The sequence below is a fragment of the Hydractinia symbiolongicarpus genome, chromosome 8 (genome assembly GCF_029227915.1).
Source record: "Hydractinia symbiolongicarpus strain clone_291-10 chromosome 8, HSymV2.1, whole genome shotgun sequence".
Lineage (NCBI taxonomy): Eukaryota > Metazoa > Cnidaria > Hydrozoa > Anthoathecata > Hydractiniidae > Hydractinia > Hydractinia symbiolongicarpus.
The window spans coordinates 24,420,876-24,448,215 of record NC_079882.1 but is presented as its reverse complement, the minus strand read 5'-3'; the positions used below and the strand labels follow the sequence as shown (position 1 = coordinate 24,448,215).

Here is a 27,340-nt window from a genome sequence, read left to right as displayed (position 1 = left end):
AAGAAATAAACTAATCCAGTCTTACGGAAATAATGTGAAAAAACCCACACTGAGTGTTAGAAAGGGGGTCTTTATATAAGTGGACTGATCAGAATGGACACAGGCAATGCTCTTGAAACCAGTGATCGAAATAAACACGTAAATAATTAACACCACTTCCTTTTACTGCTTCATCTACTGCATGAAATTTAGGGTACACATGCTTGGTATTATAAAATATTATAAAAATATACAAATAATGTAACAGAATATAAAGAAATAGATTAATTACAATTAACCAGGGAAATTACCACGTCACGCACATATTAAATGTTGACGGAATCATGTATCCACGTGTGATTTAACTCCACAGATATGACAAAACATTATGTCGGATAGTGATGAGCAAATACGGGTTTCAGGGTGACAACAAACAGTAAAAACGGGAAAACGGATGAAGATAATATTATGCCAGTGCAAAGAAATTCTTTCGAGGAGTTGGATTAAAAAATAAGACTTCGCTACATAGTCAATCTATACATATATTGATTTAAAGTTTTCGCGACACACAAATATTTGCCTCGAAACTTCAGCTCAGCGGATTAGTGCAAGTGACAAATTTGTCTAAATTTCGCACATAAATATAGAGTAAAAAGATAGATCGAGATAATACGCCAAAAAAAATCACGTGAATTGTTTTATATACAAAAAACCTAACCATGTAAAATGACTTTTCAACTTGAAAAAATTAGAAAATATTAGTCGAGATTATAAACATAGTACTGGTTTTTCCCTAGTTATCAGGATCTTAATTTCTACACATTTTTTTTTTGCTTAACGTGAAAACACAGCAGATGCCTGAAATTTCACGTATCTGCTGTTTTTGACAAACATATATTCTACATCTTAAAGGAGTAACGTTTCCTATTATATCTTTTCATAAATTCTTTCTGCCGAATTCAAAAATAAGAAGTAAAACTTTTTTTTACAAGAGATTTACACAACGATTATACCAAACTTCACGAAGATTCAACGAAAGTTATACGAAATTTTGCGAAAAAGCTCGGTAGAGTTTCCGGAGACGTAAAATTAAGATGAGAACTTTACACCCTGTACATAGCTTAATGAAAATTTATCAGACAGAAGACATGTGCGCTTGGTGGATGGGTGGTTGAAAGCATCTCACATGTTCCACTGAGGAGTCGCCTGATTTTAAATACCGTTTTAAAACAGCCATTATGTTTTTATTCAATGTTCGGTATTCGTGTATGCGAGCAACCAATCTTTTTAAATCCTAAAAAAAATTGATAGCATGCGCTACTCAAAACACTGTAACAACAATTTTCTTAGTAGCGCAGATACGCGACAAAATACGCACCCAGGCTAAAAGCATTCTGTTTTAAACATCAAACAGAAAAACTTATGAGATCCAATATTTTTTTCAGTAAAAGATTTCTCAGCATCTTAATATAGATGCTACTGCACGTCTTGTATCGCAAAATTGAACAAATAGACCCAGAATGAAACGTTAAAATGTTTCTTTAACTTGTAAACGAGACAGCTTTAATATCACTCACCACGCCGGCTACAACTTCTTGTCTGGCGTCAACTTCTTGCACTCGTAAAATATGCGAGCAAAAGTCCAACGCATCAAATCTGTTTTCTTGTCCAAGCAACACAATGATTGTGCAACCTGCCCAGTTTAAACTCTCTCCAAACGTTTCCCTAAGTTAAAACATCAGAACTTTAACTTTTTTTACGAATATTTTATATGGCTACTTAACAAACCTGCGGTGTCGAATTCCGAATAAGGTTACTTTCTTACTAAAACTGTGTGTTCATAATTCAGCTTTCCAAATCAAGAATTGTTTCTACTAGCTTCATTCAAAGATTAATCCAATTACTTTAGAACTGGATGTTAAAATGTTGTGATGAAGAGTGAACACGAAACAAGCGCACTGTTTAAACCAGCACAGACATAACTGTCATAGATCTTATCGGAGGTTTACGCCCTCTCCCTTTTTACGGTGATATTTATAGGCGTTACTGTTTAATCTTTCCTCCCTACTAGCGTCATATGAATTCCACGGGGTCGTAAGGGAAAGCAGCTAAAAAAAGAAGGAAAGGACACTTCAAAGGGTGACTTTTATTGATTGCATGCTAATGTCCCGCTAGATAGGAAAGTCAAATCAAATAAAAATTTTCAGGGTAAAGGGTTCAACATATGTTCCCGCTCACTACTTGGCAGTATGTTAGTGATGAACAAAGTAGTTCTTCTTAAATATAAAGGGTTTAAGTTTTTAAAAAATGTTTGATTTCAAATGATGCAACCGCTATGCAAATTAACGCCATTTATGACGACTTTAATAAATAATAGTCGGGCGACAAAAACATATATGCCGAAAAAATAACCGACTTACTCCACGGTAATCTCATTGGTTCCAAGTGGTTTGCAATAAATGAACTGAATAGCACTCCATAGTCGATGAAATTCGTTGCACTCTTCGATACTCATCACACCGTTCGAAGGTGTCGGCTCCTTCCACACGTCATCAGTAAGAAACGATTGAATACGACGTAAAACTACTTCGAAGATAGATAAGCCACAACACAACCTTTCTCTTGTCAACACGTCTGACTCTTCACTGTTTTGACGTTGCTAAGATGCAAAACATATAGCTACTTTCTATGGATCTTATCTCGACAGAAACAGGCGGCAACGTTAATATATATACCCAGGGCATGTAAAAAAACCCAATATATGATGTCATAATCAGCTAACCAATAGCAAACAAGAACAAAAAATTTATTTCAATCCTAAATGTATGCAAGTGTTTTTATAATCACCATGGCCACAAATCGAATAATTAATTATGTACGTGCTCTGACTGTTACTTTAAATATACCAATTTATAAATGCATGATTTAAAATGAATAAAAATGCGTCACAGGGGATAGCAGTGTATTTTCCTAGTTGAAAAATTAAAAAAAAAATTTTTTTTTTAGTAACATTTTTCAGCAAGCCTGATATTTTCTTTTGTGAGTGAAGCCAACATGAAGATTAGGAACATGCTTATCCTGATCACGGAGGTAAAAGATTCCCTTCTTATTTTTGCTGTCGTAATATATCTGTTATCATGTAAATTTTAAAAAAAATTATAACAAACGATTTAAATACTGCTAAAGATTTCTTTAAAATTTTAATTTTTTTCAGTTACTGGTGGCTTATGTAAATTTGTCAGTCCAACAAAGCTTCACTGAAAACCAATGTATCCTATATCTCCAACAACTCAATCTACTTCCAGCGTTAAATTTAAGCGACACAAGTCAAATAAGTACATCGACCTCCGTTATCATGGAAGTGTCGGCAACAACTACAATGCCGACAACCTCATCAAGCTCATCGAGTAGCCAATCAGAAACGACAAGGTCTTCCAGCACCTTAACAACAACGTCAACGTTAATCACGTCAACGGTAGCATCAATTTCCAGTATGTCAACGACAGCGTCTGTTTCTAGCAGCGCAGCGAGCACGTCTATAGTTGCACCGTCATCTTATACAATGTCAAGTACAACGTCGACGACGACTTTCTCAACGACCGTTGTTTCAGTTTCAAACGTCGCAAGTTCCTCCCTCTCTCCTACAGTTAGCTCTGTTGCATCAACAACAGTAACGCCGCCACAAAGAACAACTTCTCCGAGCACAACATCGTCAACAACTTCAAACCCGTCAACATCAGCTCCCCTTAATCAAACGGCGGTGTGTATAACACAACTGTTTGGTAATTGGTCAGAAAATGGTTCACTGCCATACCATCTGCTTCCCCAATACAACAGCACACTACCATCAACAACAGGGATGCCCACAACCACTGAAGCATCTACTGCGAATCCAACCACCATCAGTGCAGAAGAAGCTCGCAGAAGACTATGCGAGAGTTATAGTAACTGGACGTTCGAGTTTCCTACTTGTTTAAGACCTTGCGACCAATGCTACAAAAGTGCACTCAACTTGACAAACGAATACTACATATGTCGTGATTGGATGAACGGTACTCAACCAGCACAAATCCTTGAGTCTGAACCAATGGTACTAACTCAATTACTAAACAAATTTGGAGCACAAGGAAACAAGTTTACTGATTACGACAGATCATGTCCGGAAAGAGGGTACGAGCAATTTGATAATTTTGTGTGGTATGCTGGTAGAAAGTACAGATATAGCGACATGCGTTTACCAGACTATAAAAAGAAACCGTTTGTTTACTACGACAGATTATGGAATGAACGCAACGACACGATCGAAGTTCCATATGGAAATATCCCAAGAGGGGAGTACACGTTTGAATTTGCAATGTACGAACCCTTCTTTGACAAGAAAATTTCACCTGAAAAGACACGCCTGAAAGAGAAATGGGCCTACAAGCATCCAATAGTTACAGGTGCTTTTATTGACACAAGAGTGGAAAAGGGACTGTACACAAACGAACGCTTAGTCCTGAATTCCGTTATTATCTCTTTGGAGCTTACTCCACCAAGGAAAAACCCATTACCGGGGGAAAACATAATCTCCCTTACACATCTTAATAAAAAACTGACCAATCCCCTCTGTGTTTATTGGCAACCTTTAGATCCCGAAACAGAAGGAGTCATATCAACTGCTGGTTATTGGAGCAATTACGGCATGCGTGTGTTCAAAACAAACGACTCAATGACAGTGTGTCGGTCAACTCACTTGAGTTCCTTCGCTTTGTTTATGGAGCTACCTTATACACCAGAGCCAGAGGAAGTCAACCCGCTTGGAGCGCTTATGGTACTGCTTACATTGATCGCCATCGTTTTATTCAGTATCTATATTCTAGCCATGATATTGCTGAAGTGCTATCGAAATCACTACAGCCGCATTTACATGTTGTTCGCCTTCTCTTGCCTGCTCTCACAAATCTTCTTCCTGGTTGGTTATGGAAAAAAAGACGACAACGACGGATGTAATACCATGGCAACATTCATGCAGTTCTGTCATGTATCGGTCATGATGTGGGTACTTATGGAGAGTGTACATCAGCTATCACGAATCCGTAACTTTTTTAACAACGCGACAAATATAGACGCGTTTTATCTTATTCTTGGCTATGGTTTCCCGCTGGCTGTTCTGGTAGCATTACAAGAATTTCCTTACAACCACTTCGACGAGCTCAAATTTTGTTGGGCCTACTTAGAAGGCACCGATTATCTCTACTTTGCTGGACCTTTAGTTATCTTAACTCTGGTCACATTGTCGTTACGACTCATTACGCTATTGGAAATTCGAAAACATTCTGATCTTATCGACAGTGATATCAATTATCAACGAGCGTACAGAAGTTTGATTGCTTCCGTTGTTGTCCTACCAACGCTTGTCATATTATGGGGATTTGGCACGTACGCCGTAAAAGCCAACGACTCTATAGGCGACGTTGCTATGATTGCTCTCCCCGTGCTCAATATCTTTGTTGCTATCGAGATTCTCTACCTCTACTTTTACTGCAACGACGAAGTACGAGATTCCATTTTGGACGAGTTGAGCATACGTCAGAAACAGAGAATTCTAAAGTACTCGCATTTAAATGGGTTGGACATGAAACTAACATACAAGGCAGCTAACAACGGCTACTTGGACGACGAACAAAATGACGGCATGACGCAGTTAGATGACTTGCCGAAGAAGATAGACACGACGGACACTGTATAAAATCTCAGCATTAAACACTTTTCAAGGGTAAAAATAGTTGCATTAAGTTTACCATTTCTTTTTTAATTGTTTAGAAAAATTGAAAAAAAATTGTTGCATGTATGTATATTAGTGTGTATATTGTTTGTATAATAATATAATAATGTAAATCACAAAAATAAATAAATAAAATGAGTGTTTTATTCTAACCTATTTTGAATGACTGCCATGAATAGACCTATTTCCATATCCATTTGGTTCCGCCAAATATGCATGCGAAAATGCAGAATAACATAAAAACGAGATAAGTTATGAGCAACTTTCAGGATGCTAGTTGTTTACATGCAAGTTTGAAGAAAGAATAAACAAAATGTTGACTTTTACAGCTTTCAACTGGCAGTTTCACAACATCGAAGTTAACATAGTTATGAAGAGGGTATTAATTGTGGTAGTGTGACAAAAAGTTAAAATATTGCAGATTTTAAAAGCGTATTCTTTTTATGTTAGCAAGCTAAACCTAAATCCTAGCCACGTTTTTAGAACGACGTGAATACATTAAAATCACAGAAAATTAAATTTCCTGAAAAAATACCAAGATGCTAACTCTCTGAATACAAAATTTAAGAATTAGGATATTGTCCCTTTTGTCAGCCTTATATTTTTTGGATACAATCTACATGAGAGGCTTAAAATGTGACAAATATAGCTTGACATTTTACGTTTTTTTGAAACAAGTCAATCAGCCAGATGGCTACCTCATATTATCATATCTAGCTCATTTAACACCAAGAATAATAAACAAAAGCGTTAGAACGGTCCAACGATACATGCTATTATCTCATATTATCACCAAATGTTATAATAATCTGTATGACAAATTAATTTTGCAAATATCGCAAGTGAAAAAATCATATCTGGACTACTTCGCTGCAAACTAAAAATTTGCTCACCCGTAATCTCATTTTCATGTTATTCGGTATTTTTGTATGTATAATCCGCGGAACGAAAATTATTATGGAAATACAACTATTATCTAACGTTTTTTCTATTCGTTGGTTACACTTCTTATGAATAATACATTGGTTGCACTTCTCATAAATAATAAGTCAACTATAGTAACAGGCTCAAACATAGATGAATTTCAATCGAATGAATACGATTTGTACGGGAAAAAATGTTTTTTAAAAAAAAATCAAGTACGATTTTTCACATTGAAGAAAGAAGGAAATTCAACGTCAGATTAAAATGAAACTATTAATTGGAAAATTCACAGCTCTTGTTTTGGTGCGTATAACTTCATGTTAAATTTACCTTGGTATAATTTCTCGCAAAAATAAAATAAGGACTAACTGAGCAAATTCTAATTACCCGAAGAAAACAATGAAAAAAAGGTTTTACAAAGATTTACATTTATGCTTGAATTTTTTTTATCTATCTACAATCACAACATATAAAACTCCCACCAGAACTCTCATTTCACCCACTTAAATGGTGTTTTAGTTGCACGACAGATGTCGTTTTAAATCTGAGATAATTTGCATTGTGTAAAACCAATATTGGTAAAGAGAAAAGAAGGCAAGGATAGCGGTGCAGTATTAACAACTTTTGACAAAAATTAATATTTTTGCAGTGTTTTTTCTGCATTTCGTCTACAATTGTACCCATAAATTGTACTTAATTATTAGTTGCCAAGCCAACCAAAACAAAACACTAAAAACACGTCATTCGGGAAATTTTGAAAAGTAAAAGTTAACTGTGATAATTTTTTCGAGATCTTATATCAACCTACAGGCAAAAAAATTCCTTATTGCGAGAAATACAGTACAGAAATACACGCCAAACGTTTTGCGCAAAATAAATTCTATAATTTACTTATAAAAAAAGTCATTTATATTTTGTCTAAAGCCCAGAATTGACTATTTTCTTTTTCTTGTTAAATGTGACGGAATCTAAACTTGCACGAACATTAAAACGTGCGAATTTTTTTTTTCGCAGCGCGAAAATAGTACGAATAGGATGCAAAAAAAGAAGAAAATACGGAGACCAATCATCGATATTGTTAAGCTTTTTCTTATTCTTCAAATTGACCCATACGATACCTACATTGTGAGGATTCAATAACATATAGGGTACAACAAGTCCAATTATTTTTAGTCCCAATGTCTATGGTTGGGTGGAATACGCATGCAATTTTCAACACCTTGGTCGTCGGTAATAACAACAAGCCCGACAACAACAGCAACAACAAACACGTCGTTTATTAACACAACGTCGCAAAGCAACACGTCATTTATCAACACAACAGCGAATACAACAACCAGTTCATCCACAAAAAGCCGCCTGGATTGTATTCTGCACTTGCAGAATTTAAACCTTCTCCCAGATTTTCCACAATCAACAACTATTGTCATGCCTTCTCCGTCACCCTCCACCTCAATTGTCAGAGTAAACTCGAGCTTGGTGAAGATTACCATGAACACGTCCACAGCCACATTAAATATGTCAGCATCATTCTCTTCAACAAGCAAAAAAGTAGCAAATACTACGGTTGTTATGGAAACAACGCAAACCGTCTTATCAACAGTTACACAGACTCCCACAATACAAACAACTGAAAATGCAACAACCACAACAGAAATAACGACGACGACTACGACGACGAAAACAACGACGACGACGAAAAGTCCAACGACAGTTTTTTGCATAAATCTCTTATTTGGACCCATTTCAGAAAATGGCAAGTTGCCATATAAAACATTGCCTGAGTACGGCGCAACAACGCCACCACCCACTACCACCACCACCACGTTGACTCCAGAAGAAATGAAAGAGAATCTGTGCAAATCATACAAAAATTGGAAACCGAAATTATCAGAGTGTAATGTTCCAAGTAAACCTTGTTTCTACGACGTCATGAAGGAAATCGACGACTACTTTGACTGTAAACGTTATGGAAATGGTAGTGAGCCGTCAACATACATTGACACTGAAAATCCAATGGTACTCAACTCTTTCATGTCCACATTAGCAAACCAAATAATTAACACATTCATTCACAACAAGATATTGAACCCAGAGTTGGCTAAGACCGCGGTTTCCAGAAGAAAGTCTAGTGTGTTCAGTTACATAGTGTGGATGGTGGGATTAAAAGTGCGCTATAGTGATGTTTTATGGCCTGATTACACTGACTCGTTATATGAAAACGGTAAGTGGAACAACAGAAATGACTCAATCTACGTTCCGTATGGAATTCTACCAAGGGGAGAATACAGGTATCATTTCTCGATGTACGAAAATTTAAACAATAGAAGCATAACGAGTTGGAACGCTCGATTAAAAGAGGAATGGGAGTACAAACATGTCATTATTACCGGCGTTTACATTGATCACTCGACAGAGCCTGATTTTTACGACAATCCAAAACTCCAAATCAATTCAGCACTTCTCCAACTAACCGTCGAACCAGTTGTGTCTCAACCACTACCCGGCTATATGACAATTACTTTCACTCACAAGCGCGACAAGATGGTCAACCCAGTGTGTGTCTACTGGCAGTATATCAATCAAGATGTTGCTGGCAAGCTCCCTGCAGCTGGATATTGGAGCAACTATGGCATGACAATGCGACGAACCAACGCATCTATGACTGTTTGTCGTGCAACCCATTTCGGTATCTTCGCATTACTTATGGAACCGGTGGAGCCAGCAGCCGAAAAGCCAACCGATTGGTTGGGTGTGATAGGCATATTGATCACGCTAGTTTCTATCATCACACTTCTTGTGTTTCTTGTAGCCATGGGGATGTTGAAATCATACCAGACACCGAACAGCCGAATGTATATGTGTATTGCTGCCTCCTTGTGTCTCGCTCAATGCTTCTTTCTTTATTCCTACACACAGAAAGACGACGGGGAGATATGTAACACAATGGCTGACTTCAACGCTCTTTTTTACACAGCTGTAATGTCGTGGGCTATGCTGGAAGGCTTGTTTCACTACTCGCAAGTACACCATATCTTCAGCCAAAGGACAAACAGAAGCTTGTTTTACCATATCATTGGCTGGGGATTTCCATTATCGGTAGCGGTGGCTTTACTTGACTATCCGTACTCCAAATATGACGAATTAAGGTACTGCTGGCCTTATCTAAAGGGATTTGAAATGGCACATTTTGGTGGTCCACTCCTGATTTTGCTGTTTATTTTGATTACGATAAAAATTTTAATCATCATCAGCGTAAAAAAACATCCCGAAAAAATCAAAGAGCTGCAATTCATTCAAGCTATAAAAAGCATCAAATCGTCGTTCGTGTTTACAGTCACGTTATCGATCACATGGCTCATTGGAACATACGGTCTTCACACAGCCGAAATCATTCAGAAGATAGCGTTTCTTCTCCTAACCAGTTTACACCTTGTTTTAGCAGCAGAGATTTTTTATTTTTATTTCATGAAGAACGAAGAAGTACAAGATGCTCTTGTCGAACAAAAGAAAATTCGAAAAAACAACCGATTAAGAACGTACGCCCATTTGGACGGTGTGGCGTTGGAGGTGAACTACGTGTCGAACAAGAACGAGGGCGAAAATCAAATTAGTAATGCAGGAAAATCAGATTGTTAATCCCAGGAAAATCAACACAGTAACGACAACAGAAATAAGAAGCACAATATCACAATCAACATGAGGACACAGCAGATGTTTGTTTTGATTGAAAGGAAACCAAAGTTGTTTAAAACTTAAAATTTTATTTAAACTTAACATCCAAAAAAAGAATTCGTTCCATGATTGATTGATTGATTGATTTAATTTATTTACCGTCGGTTATTATATTCCATTTATTGTATTTTAGTCTAAATATACGATATTTAGACTAAAATAAAAACTATTTAGACTGCTGCATATAAACGCCCAGGGCTTATTAAGACTTTATATAAGACAAGTCAAATATTTATGTAGGGCGAAGAAAGCACCAAAGAGAGGCGTTCAATCAAACCATTACAGTAATTGTTATTTAAATGTTTTGCACCACAACTATATGTAACATGTAAAAAAAAAGTGAATTTCTGTCTCGTTCTTTGTCTAATTAAAAAAATATGTAGGATAAAGTAGGAGGAGCGTCTTCAGCCGGAAAATATGGACTGTCTGTCTGGGTAACCAAAAGGACTCCAACAAGACATATGTAGCATACGGCAGTAAGAAGATATTGGATTTAGTAGGCTTAGTTTACAACGACAACTTTAGTTTGCTAACACCCCTCCCCCACTCCCCCCACACACAAAATTAGAAAAAACTCTGCGAAGATAAAATGAACAGTTACCTGATCTACGCCGTATCTGTTTACTAGTGAAGCAATCTGAAAAGCTGCGTATTGCGCTTCCAATCTCTTCATTTTTGCTTCAACAGAATCTTTATCTACAAAAAAAAACACCAGTAGGTAAAATTTGAAAACTCTGAATTTCATCATTGTGTTTCCTACGCTCATCAACCTAATGCAATAAAATTGTAAAATATTTAGTGTGAAATGTCACCTTTCACGTAGGGTCTGGGTATTATTCCTTGAAACGGAGCAGCATGTAATAAATCAGCAATTTCATCTTGCGTCTAAATAAACAAATAAACGTTTCTATCCTTATTTTTTTAAGGTATCATTAAGATCCAGTTAAGTTGGGCTGAGTAGCTAAATTTATTTATTTTTTGTTTATAATGCAACCAGGCTTGTACGTCACAAGTAGGACGTTGAGCACAATTGTGTAAAATAGTGAAGCATTCCGGAAAAAAATTTAATGCTGGATTATTCTTGTGGAACTAACGTTCAGACAATATTCACAAAAATAAGTCCCTTTTCCCTAAAAAAAACAATTCAGAAAAATAAAACATGCAAATTAGATCAAATCTTTCTTTTTTTCTTACTCACAGAAGTTTCCCGTGGTGACTAGTCATCTGCAAAAACATACAGGCGAAATACTATTGTGTTTGATATCAGATTGGTAAAAATGCTTCCTGCAAATATATTTTTAGTGAGCTGGTTCACAATGAAAAATCCTACTTAATTGCAAAAATAAAGTGATCCAGCATTAGTTCTCTGGTGAACGTGTTTACTTATTGTACTGTAAATGACGAATTAAGCGCCCCGTGCCAAATAAGCGCCCAGGGCTAGGAAAAAATTATAAATAAGCGCCTCGGGCGATTAATCCGTTATTTACGGTAGTATCCTAAGCGGCGAGAATATATCATATCAAACTCTTATTGCATTCACACCTTAATCATCGTAACAGATTCTTGGTGTTGTGGATAGAGATAAATAATTAACGTTAATAACTTTTTTTAATTCATGCTTACACAGAAGATGAAAGTAATGTAGTACCAAATAATTACTATCTTAAAATTTGCTCGAAAAAACGATGTTTAAAACAAACAGCATTCGAATTAGCTATTTGCTGTATAAGTACGAGTTTAGTTAAAATAAAGATTAAAAAGAATACCATTAGTTCCTCTACTTGAAGACAGAATATTATGATGTTTCCAACTTCTCGAAACGCCTGAAAAACTTCGGTTTTCAAATCACGGTACTGCATAATGGATTCCAAATTTGCATTGTAAAACTCCAAAACGCCTGAAATGTAAAAGATGTAAAAAAACATGTAAATGACAAGTTAAATGTGATCAGTCCCGTCTTGTGTTTAAAGGGGCTACAAAACGAGTTGTTGGTTTTTAACTTTAGTGACTTACACGAAACAACATATTTAATTATCTTGAAATCATATTTGACACACAAATGTAAATAAAAACGACAGAAAAGTACCTTACGGATATTAAATATCCATAATTTATTCTATATGAGAAATTACCTAAAGTTTAAATCAAGTTTTCTGGTAAAGGAAAACTTTAAACTTTTTTGACCTAGCTAGCCTAGCCTATTTTCTTCTAACTCTGCACAGAAACATACCAAATTATTGTGGGTATAATTTGGTCTGGTTATTTCACAATTTTATTCAGAAAGTGTGAGGATGTAGAGTAACAACAATGAGAGAGATCTTAATAAGCCGTTTTGAAGCCCCTTTCATTATTGATTAAAAAGTACACGGTGAACTTAGTATATAGGCTTTGTCTTGTTAACAACTTATTTCAATGGATGTTATTTTAATGCATGCTGTTCTTACAAACTTTCAAAAAACTTCAGTCACCTGCTGATCCATATTCAAATCTAGGTAGACCACATTTACTTGGCATGCCATCCATCAAGACTTTGACATATTGTTGGATTGTGCCTTTAAACTAAAAGGGGAAAATTTAAAAAGTAAAAAAAGAAACACAACAATCACAACGTTATTTCAAAAGTATCATGTGACATGAGAGTCAGCCTAAAATAATGCTATATATAATAGTTTCTTAATCATAGTTTTAAATAATCGTTAGTCTACCCACCTGCTTCCTCTAACTTCTTTTACTTATCTCAAAGTCTTGTGATTTTCTACATAAATTATCTCATATTTCTTTAAAATATGTAAAAGAAGAAATTCTCATAAGAACCTTTTTTCTTGAGGTGTTTCAAGTCTTAAGATTTCGTTTGTCCCAAGACACTTCAAACACAAATTTTTTTGTCCTTATATATACATGTGCGCTAAAATTAATCCCAGTAAAAAATCTGCAGCTGAAAATTTCCACCAAAAGGTATGCAATTTTCTTAAAAAAACGTTTTGTTTAACATTAAAAAAAAGAAGGTTTAACATATAAACATTTATTCTTCATGAAATCTTACCAAACTTTTGACAATTTTTAGCAATTCTTCTATCACGACTGCGATTCCTTGATAACTGAGAAGGTGAACGATACAACTGAAGTGCTCTGGCCCAACAAAATTTTCATACAATGAGAATAAGCTTGCATATGCACTATGCAAGTCCTACAATAACAATAATTTTAAAAGGAATTATGACACAAGTTTAGCTTTTCTTTTAGTTTTAGTTGCTAAATATTATTTGTACCTTGTTGCCATAGAAATGAGCATGTGATGTCTTTGGTGCAGGATCACGTGCCACTTCACTGACAAATGATAAAGTTGTTCGAGTAAACCTAAATACACAAGAAAATATTCATAGTGGATGTGGATCATATCCCTTTATCAAACAAAAGGTTATAAACTAAAAGTACAGACAGTTACAGCTTTCTGAAAAACAAAATAGTTAAAATAGTTAGTTAAAATAGTTACACATCAGTTGACTCTTTGAAGCTCAAAAATGTTTGACACAATGAAAAAAAATATAAAGTAAATCAAACTCCTAGAGAGTCTACCTGTTAGTTGCAGAATTGTAACAGTAATTTGGCAAAAAATCGTAGTATAATTCCCAAAATACATGGAGCGTTATTCTTCCATATGGTGCAGATACAGAGTGATTAGCTTCGCGTAACATTGAGTCAAAACTTGGTAATTTTACATGTTTCGAAATTAATTCATGTGTCAGCCTGCAAATCTCAACCAACGTTTCAAGTTCCTAAATGTTTAATATATCAGTGTCAATTCAAAGACATCACATTGTCATAAATTAACCAATTGAATGAAATTAAGTTTACTTTAATCACAATTAGAAAACCAACCAGAGAAAACGTTAAGTGGAAACATGGACACAATAAAAACAATGGAAAAGTAGTGTCAAGAAGGAGAACTTACAACTATATTGCACAGTGGTTCACTTTCGAATTTACTAATTGCATAATCTAATGATTTTCTTAAAGATGCTGTCAATCGTTGTTCGATAATTTTGTTTAAATCTACAGATCTTCCAAGAAGCTAAATAAAAATTAAAATCACAGTTCATATTACAACGCTTTACCATATTTTTGTAACTTAAGTTGATATTAAAATAATAACTACTTGAACATGTCTTTGATTCATCAAAGTTTCAAATCGGTTTGTTGGTGGAAACGGAATGATACCTTCGGCTGGCATAGGGCGTTTCTCTTCAATATATCGCCTCTCTAGCTCAGAACGGAACTTTTTATCTAACAGCATGCTAAAAAAGCATACAAGTGTAAGTCACTGTTGGGGTTAGAAACTGCTTTATAAAATTTGCCTGTATGAAGAGTAAGTTTAAAATTTTTAGGACACAGGTTTTTAAACCTTGGACATATTAAGGAGATATAGATTTAAGGCATGAATTAACAATAGAAGGTTTAGCCTAATGCAATAGAAAACATAACTAGAACATCACAAAAATTTGTAACCTATTGTATGTTTAAATGCAAACCCAAATTTTACAAGTTTTAAAAGCTGTTCACTTAAAATTGATTTAAACTTATTGTATTTTAAAGTTCAAAGAAAGTCTTTTTATCAGAATCTCCCTTTCTCTATATTTTCAAACAGTCCTATTTTCAATTTTTATTTATATTGTTGCCATCAAGAATTAGAACGAAAAAACAGAAAAATTGTGCCCTTAATAGATGGTCGCAAAAGACCAGTATGATTAACACTAAAACATGTTACTTGTACTAGTTTTTAAAGGCATGAACTTATTAGTTATACTGATATTATTTCAATTATATGTACGAAATTTAACTTAAGCAGAATCAAAATCTTCATTGTTACCTGGATGCAACTTGTTTGTATTGTGAATAAATATCTTCGCTCAGTGTAAACACAAACTGATCAAAACAAAGATTCACCTAAAACAACATTTCAAACAACTATATTTTGTAATTCAGAAAAAAAATCATGAAATCAAATGTTTTTTGGTTAATAATACAGTAAAATTAAGCCCAGTTCTAAAATAAACATTTGCAGTAAACTGACAAATTGGCTAACCTCTGCTTCAATTTCATCGTACAAAAATTGTTTTTTAAATTTATTAAGTGCACAATCCGCACTGTCGTTATAAAGATCCAGTGGTAACAATACATATCTATAAAAATGATTATAAAACAAATTAACTTTATTTTATTCTTTACCCTCATGTAAACGACAAATAATGGTAGTTTTCATACACGAAAAAGGTAGCAAAATCAGCAAATAAACTTACTCCATCATCGCTGCATCACGAGCCTTCAGTATATGATCTGTCAAAATCCAGGGCATTGACATTTCTATTGGAAACTAGAAAAATACTGGTTTGTTAATTATTTACTTTTAATAAAAAGTGTTTTCGTTTTATTTTTATGAAGAAAATTTATACCTGGATTCTTTTTCCCATTGTCAATTCTAAGAAAAACTCCCGATACCAAAGTTGAGAGAGGTCACTACATTCACGTAACACCTCGCTAAATTTAAGTAGGTAGGGATAAAAATATGAACTTCTTAAAAACGTGTCAATACATGTCAATGTTGTTGCATCTAAGTCCTTTCTGAATGATTTTGTTCCTTTGCCTGATTTCTCTGATGTCAAAGATTCTAACATTGTCCTTAACATGTAGAGCTAAAAAAAGAGAATATAAATACAGTTATCACTTTTTCACAAAATTAAACTTGTAAATTTTTAGTTGGTCACATTGCATACGAATAAATTTCATTATTCAAATTATTTAATGTGCTTCTTCACTCAACAAGGTTAATAATATCCCTTTTTCAACTTTTCTCTATTTCTACACCACTAGTGAAGTCGAGATTCTTCATGTCTAAACCTTTATAAAGATTTACGAGTACTAATTCAATCTAAGCACCTTTTAAATAAGCACCAATGTAGAATAAGGTGCACATAAAATAAGGTAATTCATTTATAATTGCTAAACACCATATTTTAGATAACATACTTGGGTACTAGATGGCCCAACAGGTCGGGTTGGTATATCAATATGAAAGCCTGTTTTGGGGTCTTTTTCTCCACGTATAGCCGGATCTTCTTTTGCACTTTTTGACAAATCGATTGCTGTTTCCCTCGCTGCCACGATTACTCTGAGAAAATACATACAATTTTTTTTTAACTTATATATTATGCATATTATGCCTTATTTTCAACTGTTGCTTTGAGGCAAAAAATAAAAATGAATAACCTGCAAGTAATATACTAACGTTTTCATTAAAGTTTTTTTTGAATTTTTAGCTGCTTTACGTAGAGGTTCTCGCATTGTTATTTGAATAAATTCTTGTAATTCAGCATGAATAAAATGACGAATGGCACTGGCAAACACTGATTCAAGTCTTGACAATGCCCCAGATAAACCCTTGATCATGCTTATAACCTGTATTAAGAGGGAGTTGAAAGCAATCAATACATAAAAATCTACGTTTTTTCACAAGCTAATTCCTCTTTCACTATCATGCATCATTCTTACATGCTATATTACTGATTAAAAGAATTTCCAATAATTATAAATATCATTAGAATGAAAAATATATCAAGCGTGATTGGCTAAGAGGAATGATGTAAATACAATATCTCTAGTATATGTCAACAAAATTTTTTTCTTAATTCCGTGCACAGTTTTCTTTGACAACGGTCTCTACAAATAGTTCTGTATTTTGTAAAACTGAATATTGAAAAGTAACAAACCACACAAACAAAATATGTAATAGATTTAGTTTGTGTGAATTAATAATATGACATTTATTTTTCATATTCTGAATTTTTTTTATCTATCAAGCCTAAATACCCAAACAAAAATATCAGCACTCAAAAAAAAAGTAATAATATATTTTGTATCATGCAATAACTATAGTACTTATTGCTGAATATGATTGCTGAGACTAAAACATAACATACATCTACACTTTCAAACAAAATAGGAAATAGTACAAAAACATACTTGAACTAAAGCAAATTTTTCATTGCTGTCATAATTGTACCTGGTAGCCTAAAATTTTGAATTAAAAATGTTTTAAGAATTAATATAATGACATTACAATGCTAGTAGATTGGCTTGTGAAATGATCCAATAAAGCAGAAGAACTATGAAAAGATCATCTTTTAAATATTGATGATGCACAGACGGTTGATACACAATTTTTTTTTGCTACTTGCCTCTTGTAAAAGACTGCTCAGGAAGATGCATAGGATCATGGCCTTGACAAACAGTTAAAGAAATATAGGAGTTTAAATGTTGTGGTGATGTTGTTATTGGCTGTTCAAAGGTGGGTTAGTCCGGTGGGAAATCAGCAAAATGCTGATCCCAGGGGGTCCCTAGTTACCAGTGCAGTAAGAAATAAATAACGTTGCCACCCTGTTTCCAAATTATTTTGCCTCAAAATTATAAGTCCAATGCATGTAGAAACATCTTGTTTGCAAATATTACACACAGACACAGTTATCGTATTATTTTACCCTTTCATACTCCTCTGCATTGTCAGGTAGTGAGGGGTTGGAATATTTATCAGTAAGATGCAACAGTTTCCAGTAGAACTATGAGAGAAAAACAGTATTTGCAGCAATAAGTGTTATTTAGGTTACAAATATTTTTTTTATTTAAAGTGAATAGCAGTCCCCAGCACAGGCACAGACATAATATATAAATGGTGAAAAATATTAACTAATGAAACCTAACTAAACATAAAAACAACTTACAAGCTCCATCACTTGTGCATTCCAATTAGAAATTAATCGTAATCCTCGAAGAGCCAGATCACTTAAACTCCGACATTCATCAGGCGATAGAACTTTTTTGGTATTATTGTTTCCAAACTGTAAAAATTCAACAATTTTAAAAAGTACAATAAAAACAAAGTAAAGATTTTGGTTAGAAAAACTCAATATCGGCAAAACATAAAATTCCTATTATTAATTATCTCATCAAGTAATTTAATTTTTACAAAATACTAATTATCAGACAACTTGTAATTAGGTATTTAGAAGACATTGTAGTAGACTTACTAAATTTAATTTATTAAATATTAAAGGTATAAGATCACGAAGCTCAATTTAATTTAGAAGATTTAAATGCTTAATAGGACAATGAAAATTGCATATTGTCTCAAGAGTTGCGTGGTTTTGACCACAACTATGTACTGCCACTACCACTACCAGTACATACCTTTAATACCTTTAAAACTTTAAAAATACATTATTTTTAAACCATACCTGTGGGTTATAATTAGCAGATAATTTGTCCTGACACTATTGTAAAAGGAAAACGAATGATTAATTTAAAGTGAATACTATTTACTTCTGTCAGCGTCAACTGTGTTAAGTCTCAGTTTTACTTTGTGCATTAAATTTCTTTTCATGAAAGGATAATTTGTAGTTTAACAGGGATTAACAGTTGGTTTAAAACCTGTAGTTAATACCACGGGTTCCTTCGTCTGTCCTTTATAGACCACATTTCGTATGTCACCTTAATGTGGCACCATTTTGTGCAGAGACAGACAAAAATATGGGTATTATTTAGAGAAAAAATGTTTTTACATTTTCTGACAAAAGTGCTGTAGCAGTAAGTTCAGTTTAATGTTTTAGTAATAGTTAAAGTTAAGCAGTATTTTAGTAATAGATTAATATAAACTATAACATGCAGAACATTCAACTACATTGTGTAAAGAAATGAGTCAAGTTAAGTAATGCTACACCGTAGGAGTCACTGTTGCTTAACAGCAACATCAACAACATAAAGGAGAGGTTTGTTATTACCTCATTGTTTGTTCTGGAAAGTTCACACATAAATTTTAAATGTTCCTCTTGTAACCATTCAATCTTTCCTGTCAAATTGTACTGTGTCACCCCAATTTTCTCTTCTGCATTATCTGAAGTACAACTCCATCGAGAAGAATCAAAATGGGGACAACTTTTAATGTATGATATTAAAGAGATTTGCATATCTCCAAAAAGTGGCACGACAGGTAGTTGCTAAAAGAAAGTTGAAATCCAAACTAATATGCATTAAGTATCAAAATATTCACAACAAATCCCTGTTAATTCCACACTAAATGCCATGAATGTACAAGTTTGGCTGGTCCTGAATTAGCATGTTACACTTTACTGTAAACCTTATCAAACTTGCAAGTCAAAATAAATACTTTCTCTTATTATCTAGAAGTTCTAATCACCTTAGTGTGCATCACCATATTTTTATTAAAGAAATCAGAGTAATGTAGAGGCTTGGTCTGGTTAAAAATAAAATACTCCACATATGCAGCATTCAAACAATAATTGAATTAATTTCATAAAGTATAAAAGACTTAGGAAAGCAGTATTTATTGAGCACAACTTTGTTACCTTAAAAAATTTATCAATTTTGCTGATGCTAATTCTTTTGCGTTGATCAAGCTTGTTAATGTTTGAATTTTTTCCATCCAATAAAAACAAGGTAAATCCTATCACCTGTAAAAAGAAAATCAAATGACAATAACAAACTAGCCTTACATGTCATTACAGTGAACATTGTCATGACATGTCATCAAACAAATCATACCTTTAAAAGTAAATGCTTCTCTTTGGGCAAGACATACATTTTGGATTCATAGAAGTTGCAACACAACTGCACTACATCAGCCAAAAGTTCATCTGCAGCTTCTATCCCTTCAAGGGAGGTTTTTAATTTTGTTGTTATTATATCATGTGTTGCGAGAAACATGGTCAGGTTTTGCGACTCAATCATGGCTTTTTCATCTCCTGTGGTTTGCTTTAAAAATGTTTCAGCTCTAAACAGAAATAGAGCTTGCAAGAATATTATGATTCTTTGGACCCATGTTCCTTTTTGCCCCTGAGTATGAAACTAAAGCACTGTGACTGGAAAACATGACACCAGGTGCTGCTGTTACAAACAGAAAAAAGTATGCAAAAATACCTCTTGTAAAAAGCAAAATCATTGTTCAAACAAGCTTTCATGTTCTTTAGCGAGCCAAGAACAGCAAACATATTTATAATTTTTCCCATTGCCAGCAGGTGAGTTTCTGAAACAAAGTCTTTTCTACGTTCAGGATGACAAAGCCTTTTTACTTCAGCACAGAATGATGTAATGGCTTTCTCATGAAAATACATAAAATCTTTTAGCTTCTGTATGTGAGGTCTCATGACATCAAGTGTACACTGGTACATTTCACTTCTGTTTGCTTGCTCATCACTTTTTGCCTAAAAATATAATACAAGAAATTTTTAAACTCAAGAGTTGCACAGTTGCAAGTTGGTAGGCTTGCAAAAGTTTAAAAACTTAATTATTTTTGTATTTAGCACTTTCTGACTCATAGGTTTGTTGCATGGTTAGCAAGTCAACAGATCATTATCACGTTTTCCTTTGCTTTTCAATAAACAAAAAAACATTTTACTGTCTTCTTGTATGCTTGATGTGTAGACAGGTACATCCACACCTTTACTGATTATTGATAATACCATCTAAGGGCTCTACTTTTTTAGTAAGAATTGGGTTATACCTACTTTTGGGGAGTTAATTTATATGAAAAAAAGTTTTAACCTCTGTTTACCAATAGGTCTAAACTCCTACAATATGTTTTTTTTACATTAAGAATACTGAACGAAATAATATTCTATATTCCTTGAAAGTTCTTAATTTAATACACTTAGGAATAAAAGGCATAGAAAAAGATATAGCTGAATGTTCGTAATCTTTCAGCATAATTTTTAAGCACTCTGTTTGAAGAAACAAAAGAAATTACATCAATCTAATTTTGAATAAACCTTGATAATAATAAAATAATGTGCATATTTGCACATTATATAATTCTTTCCTAACTGGAAGAATATTAAAATCCTTATACTTCATATATTCTCAGGATATTCTTTATGAATTTTCTGTAAGTCTTTCTTAACAATTTATTTTTAATCTTACCGTTGGCACAGCTCTTGACAAACATCTCCAAGTATATAACATTGATGCATATTTTTCTCCATCTTCCAAAAGTTCATTCTATAAAAGAAAGAAAAAAAATTCTAATTCATTGTGCAGTGTAAATGTATTGACAATACCTTTTTTTAAAAGTTTTTTCTGAAAGCTAGAAATGATATTATTTCCTTTCTCTGTAATTTCAAAATTTTGTTTAAAATGACTGCCAAATCAGTACAAAATGTGTATGACAGCATAAAATAAATTATACAATTTGCTACTTAATGTTATTTTCAGCTATTTGCCAGTTAACATTAAATACTACAGTATGAGGAATATAAACAGCAGTATGTGGCAGTGCTGTCCAATATTTTTAATTTATGACTCCACTTATGGCTTGTTTATATATGGGTTGAAACTCATGGCCCTGAACATTTTTGTAACTTGCACTATGTTTGTTCCTCACATTAGAACAGCCACCCTCGGGTGGTGTGCGAAGGTAAAGGAATTTTTGTTATTATTTTCCTTCTGTCAATTCTAATTTTATAACATACACATATACAGAACATATACAGAATTATTGAGGTGTAGGATCTCTACCACAGGCATATATACCTAAAATCTTATGGAATGGCCTACAGTTTATTTAAAAAAAGCGTTGGAACTTTTTTTTTAACTTTTCCTGCACATTTTAGTTTTTATAACTTCTCTAAATATGTATTTTTTAAGAAAGCACAATATTTTTTATAAACAGAACAATGCAAGTCTAAAAAATTGAAAAAAAAACCATTTATGAAAAGTTGAAAAAAATAATATGACATTGTTTGAAAAAAGTACAATCAGAAAAAATAAAATAAAATTGTATCCGAGACATATTTTTTTATATAAATTTTTAGTAACATAGATGTGCATATTTTTAAATGGCTAGCCTCACAAATATTGAGGGTTATACCTGTCTATTATTTCTAAGAGGAGCAATGGCTTCAATGTGGAGTCCTAGAGTATTTAATGCTCATTTCATGCTACGAGACCCAATTAGGTTCTGTGCTCTGCCAGACAACTCCCTGCAACATCCAACAGCCCACACAGTGCGCCCAATTTCCCTCACATGGCTTGGGTTACCCTGGGGCTATGTTAACATTTACTAACAAAACTGAATTGTCGCTAAAACAGACCCCAATCACCCGCAAAAGTGCAAGAGTTATAGCCACTAAGCTGCGGCACCAGAGGCAAAATATATATACAGTACTGTGAAAAGGTTTTTTAACATCGTGTTTGTGTAACGAGCGTGGTGCACACGAACCACAATAAAATTGTGGTCTTTATGTATAACAAACATTCAAAGATTCTATCGTGGCCACCACGCTAATATTATTATTTCCAAGAAGAGCTCCACAATTTTTATAGCCAGCATAATTTAATTTTTTTTCATCAAATCAAGACTTTCCACCGACCAATATAAACAGGCTAAGAATATTCATGATAGCGTGTATGAAAAAGAAATGAGATCGGTTAAAGACAGACACCTTAAAAAGTTCAACAAAATCAATGGCAGATTCAATGATGATACAAGAACGGGTATAGAAAAGAGCAAATGGATTGTCAATCTCTCCAACAGACAACTCACGACAGAAGAAACAAACCTTCTATCAAAAGGAATGAATTTCTGCATGACACCAGCTTCAATTCCAAAGAAAGAAATAGTTGCGAAAGTGGAAGAGGCAATTAAAGATCTACCAAAAGAAGAGGCAGACACAGTAAGAGCTAAAGTAAGCCTCACGCTACAGAAAAGCAAAACACCAAAGGACAATTTGCAAAAATCTGAAAGACAGTCATTGAAGAATCTAAAGAAGGACAAAGATATCATAATCCTACCGGCAGACAAGGGGGAAAAACGGTTATCATGAATATACTTGACTTCATCAACAAGTGCACCGAACACATCAACAACGGGCCTTACAAACTTCTCAAGAAAGATCCCACACAAGTCATCAAACGAGAAGCGAGGAACATCTTAATGGAGTTGAAGAGAAAAGAATACATCGACGATAAGCAGTATTACCAACTGAAACCTTGTGACGGACCACCACCGCGATTTTACGGACTACCAAAAATTCATAAACAGGGAAATCCAATTCGACCAATAGTCTCCTGCACTGGAACACCGTTATACAACCTATCAAAATTTGTTGCTTCTATCCTCAGCAAATTCACAGCAAGTGACCACAGCAAAAACTCAAAAGAATTTTTGGAATACATCAGAGAAATAAAGATAGCAGACGACGAATGCATGGTATCATTTGATGTCACATCACTCTACACAAATGTTCCCATAAAAGACACCTCAAACATCATTAAGACCTTATCGAAAACGATGCTGCATTCGGTGAAAAGACAAAGATTCCAGTACCGGATTTTCTGCGTTTAGTCGAACTTGTTCTAACCAAAACATGGTATCTGTTTAATAAGAACTTCTACGCTCGAAAAGACGGAGTTGCCATGGGAGGCCCTGCATCATCAGTAGTCGCAGAAATATACATGCAAGCACACAAGACAACAGCATTATTCACATCAGACACACGTCCAAAGATTTGGAAAAGATTTGTTGACGACGTATTCGCCATAATCAAAAGATCTCATCTAGAAGAGTTCCATGAACACATCAACGACCTACATCGACAAATCAAATTCAATGTTGAGCTTGAACACGATGGAAGTATCGCTTTCCTTGACACTTTGGTCAAACGCAAGAATGGTTCCATTTCAGTTTCAGTGTATCATAAACCAACACACACTGACCAGTACCTTAACTTCCAATCAAACCATCAGAAATCTTGCAAAGAAAGTGTCATATCTTCATTACTGAATCGTGCCAACAGCGTTGTCAGTGACAAACAGGAGAGGAAAATAGAAATTCGACGTGTAAGAAATGCATTAATCGCAAATGAATACAGTCATAAAGTCATGACTGTATCCATTTGCGATCCATTTGTACTATATATATATATATATATATATATATATATATATATATATATATATATATATATATATATATATATATATATATATATATATATATATATATATATATATATATATATATATATATATATATATATATATATATATATATATATATATATATATATATATATATATATATATATATATATATATATATATATATATATAATGGCATATGGTACCGCTATCAGTTGAAGGAAAATCGGTTGTTTCAGAGTCAAACTCTTACAAAAGAAGCTACCATTAAACAAGAACTACAAGAATTAAAGTAAAGCTAAATTAGCAAAACCTAAAACTACACAATGTCAAGTTTGAAGTTAGAAAAAAAAGACTTTATGGAAAATTTGGCCCCTATTTATGAAGAGTTGACTATATAAATGACCTGTTTTTCTTCAAATCATAATGTCTATCCTAAAAAATATGGACTTGTAATTGCAAATTAGACTTTCACACCAAATGATGATAGTAGTTAGGATATCATCTCTTTTTTTTCAGAAGATTTGTTTATTCTTTTACGATTATCTTGATATCACATCTAGTCACACCATTTTTTTTAGAGTTTGGTTGCTTGTGAAGTAGATATCTTTGTTTAAGCAAAGTTTTGTGTCTTCGAATCGTTATATTACAGTACAGTCCAGATGTAAGCGTACGCGTACGCTCAAGTTTCACACCTTTTTCTCGGAGGCGGTAGTTGTTTGTCTTTTGTTCTTATTAATTATCTTGCGAGTCTTGTAAGTCATTAACTTGCGCGTAATAAAAAAAAGATTATTGAAGAAAAAAGAGAAGGCATTGTTGGTTGCGCGGGTTAAATAAAGCCTTTTACGCGATAGAAATTATTTTATTTTAACAAAGATTGAAAATTTTTTTAGATTGCATTTTAAAACTTTAAAAAAGAAAAACGGCGATAGAAATGTTTTTTTAGATCGCATTTTAAAAGTTTTAAAACGAAAAACGGCGATAGAAATGTTTTTTTAGATCGCATTTTAAAAGTTTTAAAACGAAAAACGGCGATAGAAATTTAATTTTAGATCGCATTTTAAAAGTTTAAAACGGCGATAGAAATGTTATTTTAGATCGCATTTTAAAAGTTTAAAAACGAAAAACGGCGATAGAAATGTTTTTTAGAATGCATTTTAAAAGTTTAAAAACGAAAAACGGCGATAGAAATGTTTTTTTAAATCGCATTTTAAAAGTTTTAAAACGGAAAACGGCGATAGAAATTTTTTTTTAAATCGCATTTTAAAAGTTTTAAAACGGAAAACGGCGATAGAATTTTTTTTTTAGATCGCATTTTAAAAGTTTAAAACGGCGATAGAAATGTTTTTTTAGATCGCATTTTAAAAGTTTAAAAACAAAAAACGGCGATAGAAATGTTTTTTAGAATGCATTTTAAAAGTTTAAAAACGAAAAACGGCGATAGAAATGTTTTTTTAAATCGCATTTTAAAAGTTTTAAAACGGAAAACGGCGATAGAAATTTTTTTTTTTAAATCGCATTTTAAAAGTTTAAAAACGAAAAACGGCGATATAAATGTTTTTTTAGATCGCATTTTGAAAGTAAGAGCTTGTGATTTTAAATATATCAGATTAAAATCGCGTTACTATAATTAGTTTCGTTGTTAAAAAAAATTAAAATTCAATGGCCGTCGCGTTTAATTTATTCTCGCGCAGAGTATTGTTTTTAAACAATGTTTCTCGCTATGCTTTTGTTTTTAACACGAAGCAATTATTTTCGCGCAATTTGAAAGGAACTCGCTATCCTATTGTTTTTTTTAATGAAAGCAATTATTTTTGCAAGTTGAGCGTACGCGTACGCTTACATCTGGACTGTACTGTAGGCGAGGAATAGACTGTTTAACTTTTGCCAGAAGTATAACTGCGCATGCACATGCGTTTTTAAATTAAAACTAACTAAACATTATTCTTCTGACAGCACAAATAATAAAGAAAAATATATTTGAAACATCGAAAAGTAGTTTGATGAATGTTTTTTGCTAGCTAATAAAATCGTTGCAACCATGCATGGGACTTGCATGACTTGCTATCTTGATAATTTTTTTGTTTTTATTTTTTGGCAGGCAAAATAACGCAATTTAATTGGCTAATAATTCTTTTTAGAAGATCTGATTGGTTAAAAAACTATTTGCCTGCCGAAATAAAATGTAAACAAAGATTCTAGCAAGTCATCTATTCGCAAAAAACATGTTGATAACCTAATTAGGAGAGACAAATCGCTTAAATAGCTATGATAGACTATAGACTATCATCCCGGTCTCTCCTAATTAGGCACCTTGTTTTATCTATGGTTCATCTAAACTCAACAAAATATACAATATTTATCAGACGTTGCCTGTCTTTTTATTACCATTTGTTGATGAATTCCTGCTTCTTCCATATAACGGCTGATGCCAGTAATAAACCCTTCCTTATCTCCAAAATTAGTATCAAAATCACAAGTATACGTAATTGAAGCTGGTGGTGCTTCAATGTTTGGCTGTTCATCGTTGTTCAAAGTTAGATTTTCTAGGCGACGAACATTTTCTACTGCTTCTTCTAAAGTCGCCATTTTGAATGCTCTCCGCCTTTGAATCCATGTACGAGCACATAAAAAATTTTCCGAGAATGTTTTGAGACAACTTCGTCCCCAGACGCGACTGTAAACAAAAAACAGTTCCCGGGAAAAGGAGTTGAGGGAAATATATATCCTGATAAAAAAGAGGCTTTAGGAAATTTTCAGTTAAAAATGAATTATTAATTTCTTTAAATTAAAGACAAGACACAACATGCAGAGCAAAGAAAATAGTATTGTTGTGGATCGTTTTACGAAAAAAGTTTATTTTCTGAAAAATTATACGCTCAACACAAGGTGGTTCCATTCAGTGGACAGAAAATAGATTTTAATCAATAACAATACAGCCCACATTTAGATTTA

General features: G+C 33.5%; 3 protein-coding genes across 4 annotated transcripts; 2 read left to right on the top strand and 1 right to left on the bottom strand.

Annotated features, from left to right (window-relative positions):
- Positions 1-156: 156 nt before the first annotated feature.
- On the bottom strand, positions 157-27,059 carry LOC130655862 (cytoplasmic FMR1-interacting protein 2-like). 2 transcript variants are annotated; one of them, XM_057458677.1, is made up of 28 exons: positions 26,774-27,059; positions 21,389-21,466; positions 20,390-20,673; positions 20,015-20,243; positions 19,819-19,923; positions 19,234-19,449; positions 18,691-18,726; positions 18,178-18,294; positions 17,938-18,015; positions 17,423-17,470; positions 16,689-16,858; positions 16,430-16,571; positions 15,856-16,095; positions 15,703-15,776; positions 15,489-15,585; positions 15,273-15,349; positions 14,562-14,700; positions 14,358-14,477; positions 13,982-14,181; positions 13,675-13,762; positions 13,449-13,592; positions 12,874-12,964; positions 12,172-12,302; positions 11,218-11,290; positions 11,007-11,101; positions 2,400-2,638; positions 1,557-1,704; positions 157-1,273 (listed from the first exon to the last, which is right to left on the bottom strand). In XM_057458677.1, exons 1-28 carry the CDS (start codon positions 26,972-26,974, stop codon positions 1,115-1,117), a joined length of 3,819 nt encoding a protein of 1,272 aa, XP_057314660.1. In that variant the 5' UTR covers positions 26,975-27,059; the 3' UTR covers positions 157-1,114. The 2 variants fall into 2 exon arrangements, with proteins under 2 accessions (XP_057314660.1, XP_057314661.1); XM_057458678.1 differs by lacking the exon at positions 18,691-18,726 and having other exon boundaries at positions 26,774-27,056.
- On the top strand, positions 2,909-5,881 carry LOC130655863 (uncharacterized). The gene is made up of 2 exons (XM_057458679.1): positions 2,909-3,069; positions 3,194-5,881. The coding sequence occupies exons 1-2, from the start codon at positions 3,034-3,036 to the stop codon at positions 5,708-5,710; spliced, it is 2,553 nt and encodes an 850-aa protein (XP_057314662.1). The 5' UTR covers positions 2,909-3,033; the 3' UTR covers positions 5,711-5,881.
- On the top strand, positions 6,835-10,749 carry LOC130655864 (adhesion G protein-coupled receptor L3-like). Its single transcript, XM_057458680.1, has 2 exons — positions 6,835-6,973; positions 7,844-10,749. The coding sequence occupies exons 1-2, from the start codon at positions 6,935-6,937 to the stop codon at positions 10,307-10,309; spliced, it is 2,505 nt and encodes an 834-aa protein (XP_057314663.1). The 5' UTR covers positions 6,835-6,934; the 3' UTR covers positions 10,310-10,749.
- Positions 27,060-27,340: the final 281 nt, after the last annotated feature.

Excerpts from the sequence above, each read along its gene's own strand:
- LOC130655864 (XM_057458680.1), top strand. The coding sequence starts at position 6,935 with ATGAAACTATTAATTGGAAAATTCACAGCTCTTGTTTTG. Across the intron at positions 6,974-7,843 it reads AATTCACAGCTCTTGTTTTG|TCCCAATGTCTATGGTTGGG; the intron begins GTGCGTATAACT and ends AATTATTTTTAG.
- LOC130655863 (XM_057458679.1), top strand. The coding sequence starts at position 3,034 with ATGAAGATTAGGAACATGCTTATCCTGATCACGGAG. Across the intron at positions 3,070-3,193 it reads TGCTTATCCTGATCACGGAG|TTACTGGTGGCTTATGTAAA; the intron begins GTAAAAGATTCC and ends AATTTTTTTCAG.
- LOC130655862 (XM_057458677.1), bottom strand. The coding sequence starts at position 26,974 with ATGGCGACTTTAGAAGAAGCAGTAGAAAATGTTCGTCGCCTAGAAAAT. Across the intron at positions 16,096-16,429 it reads TTGGGCCATCTAGTACCCAA|CTCTACATGTTAAGGACAAT; the intron begins GTATGTTATCTA and ends CTCTTTTTTTAG. Across the intron at positions 13,593-13,674 it reads CTCATTTCTATGGCAACAAG|GACTTGCATAGTGCATATGC; the intron begins GTACAAATAATA and ends TTGTTATTGTAG.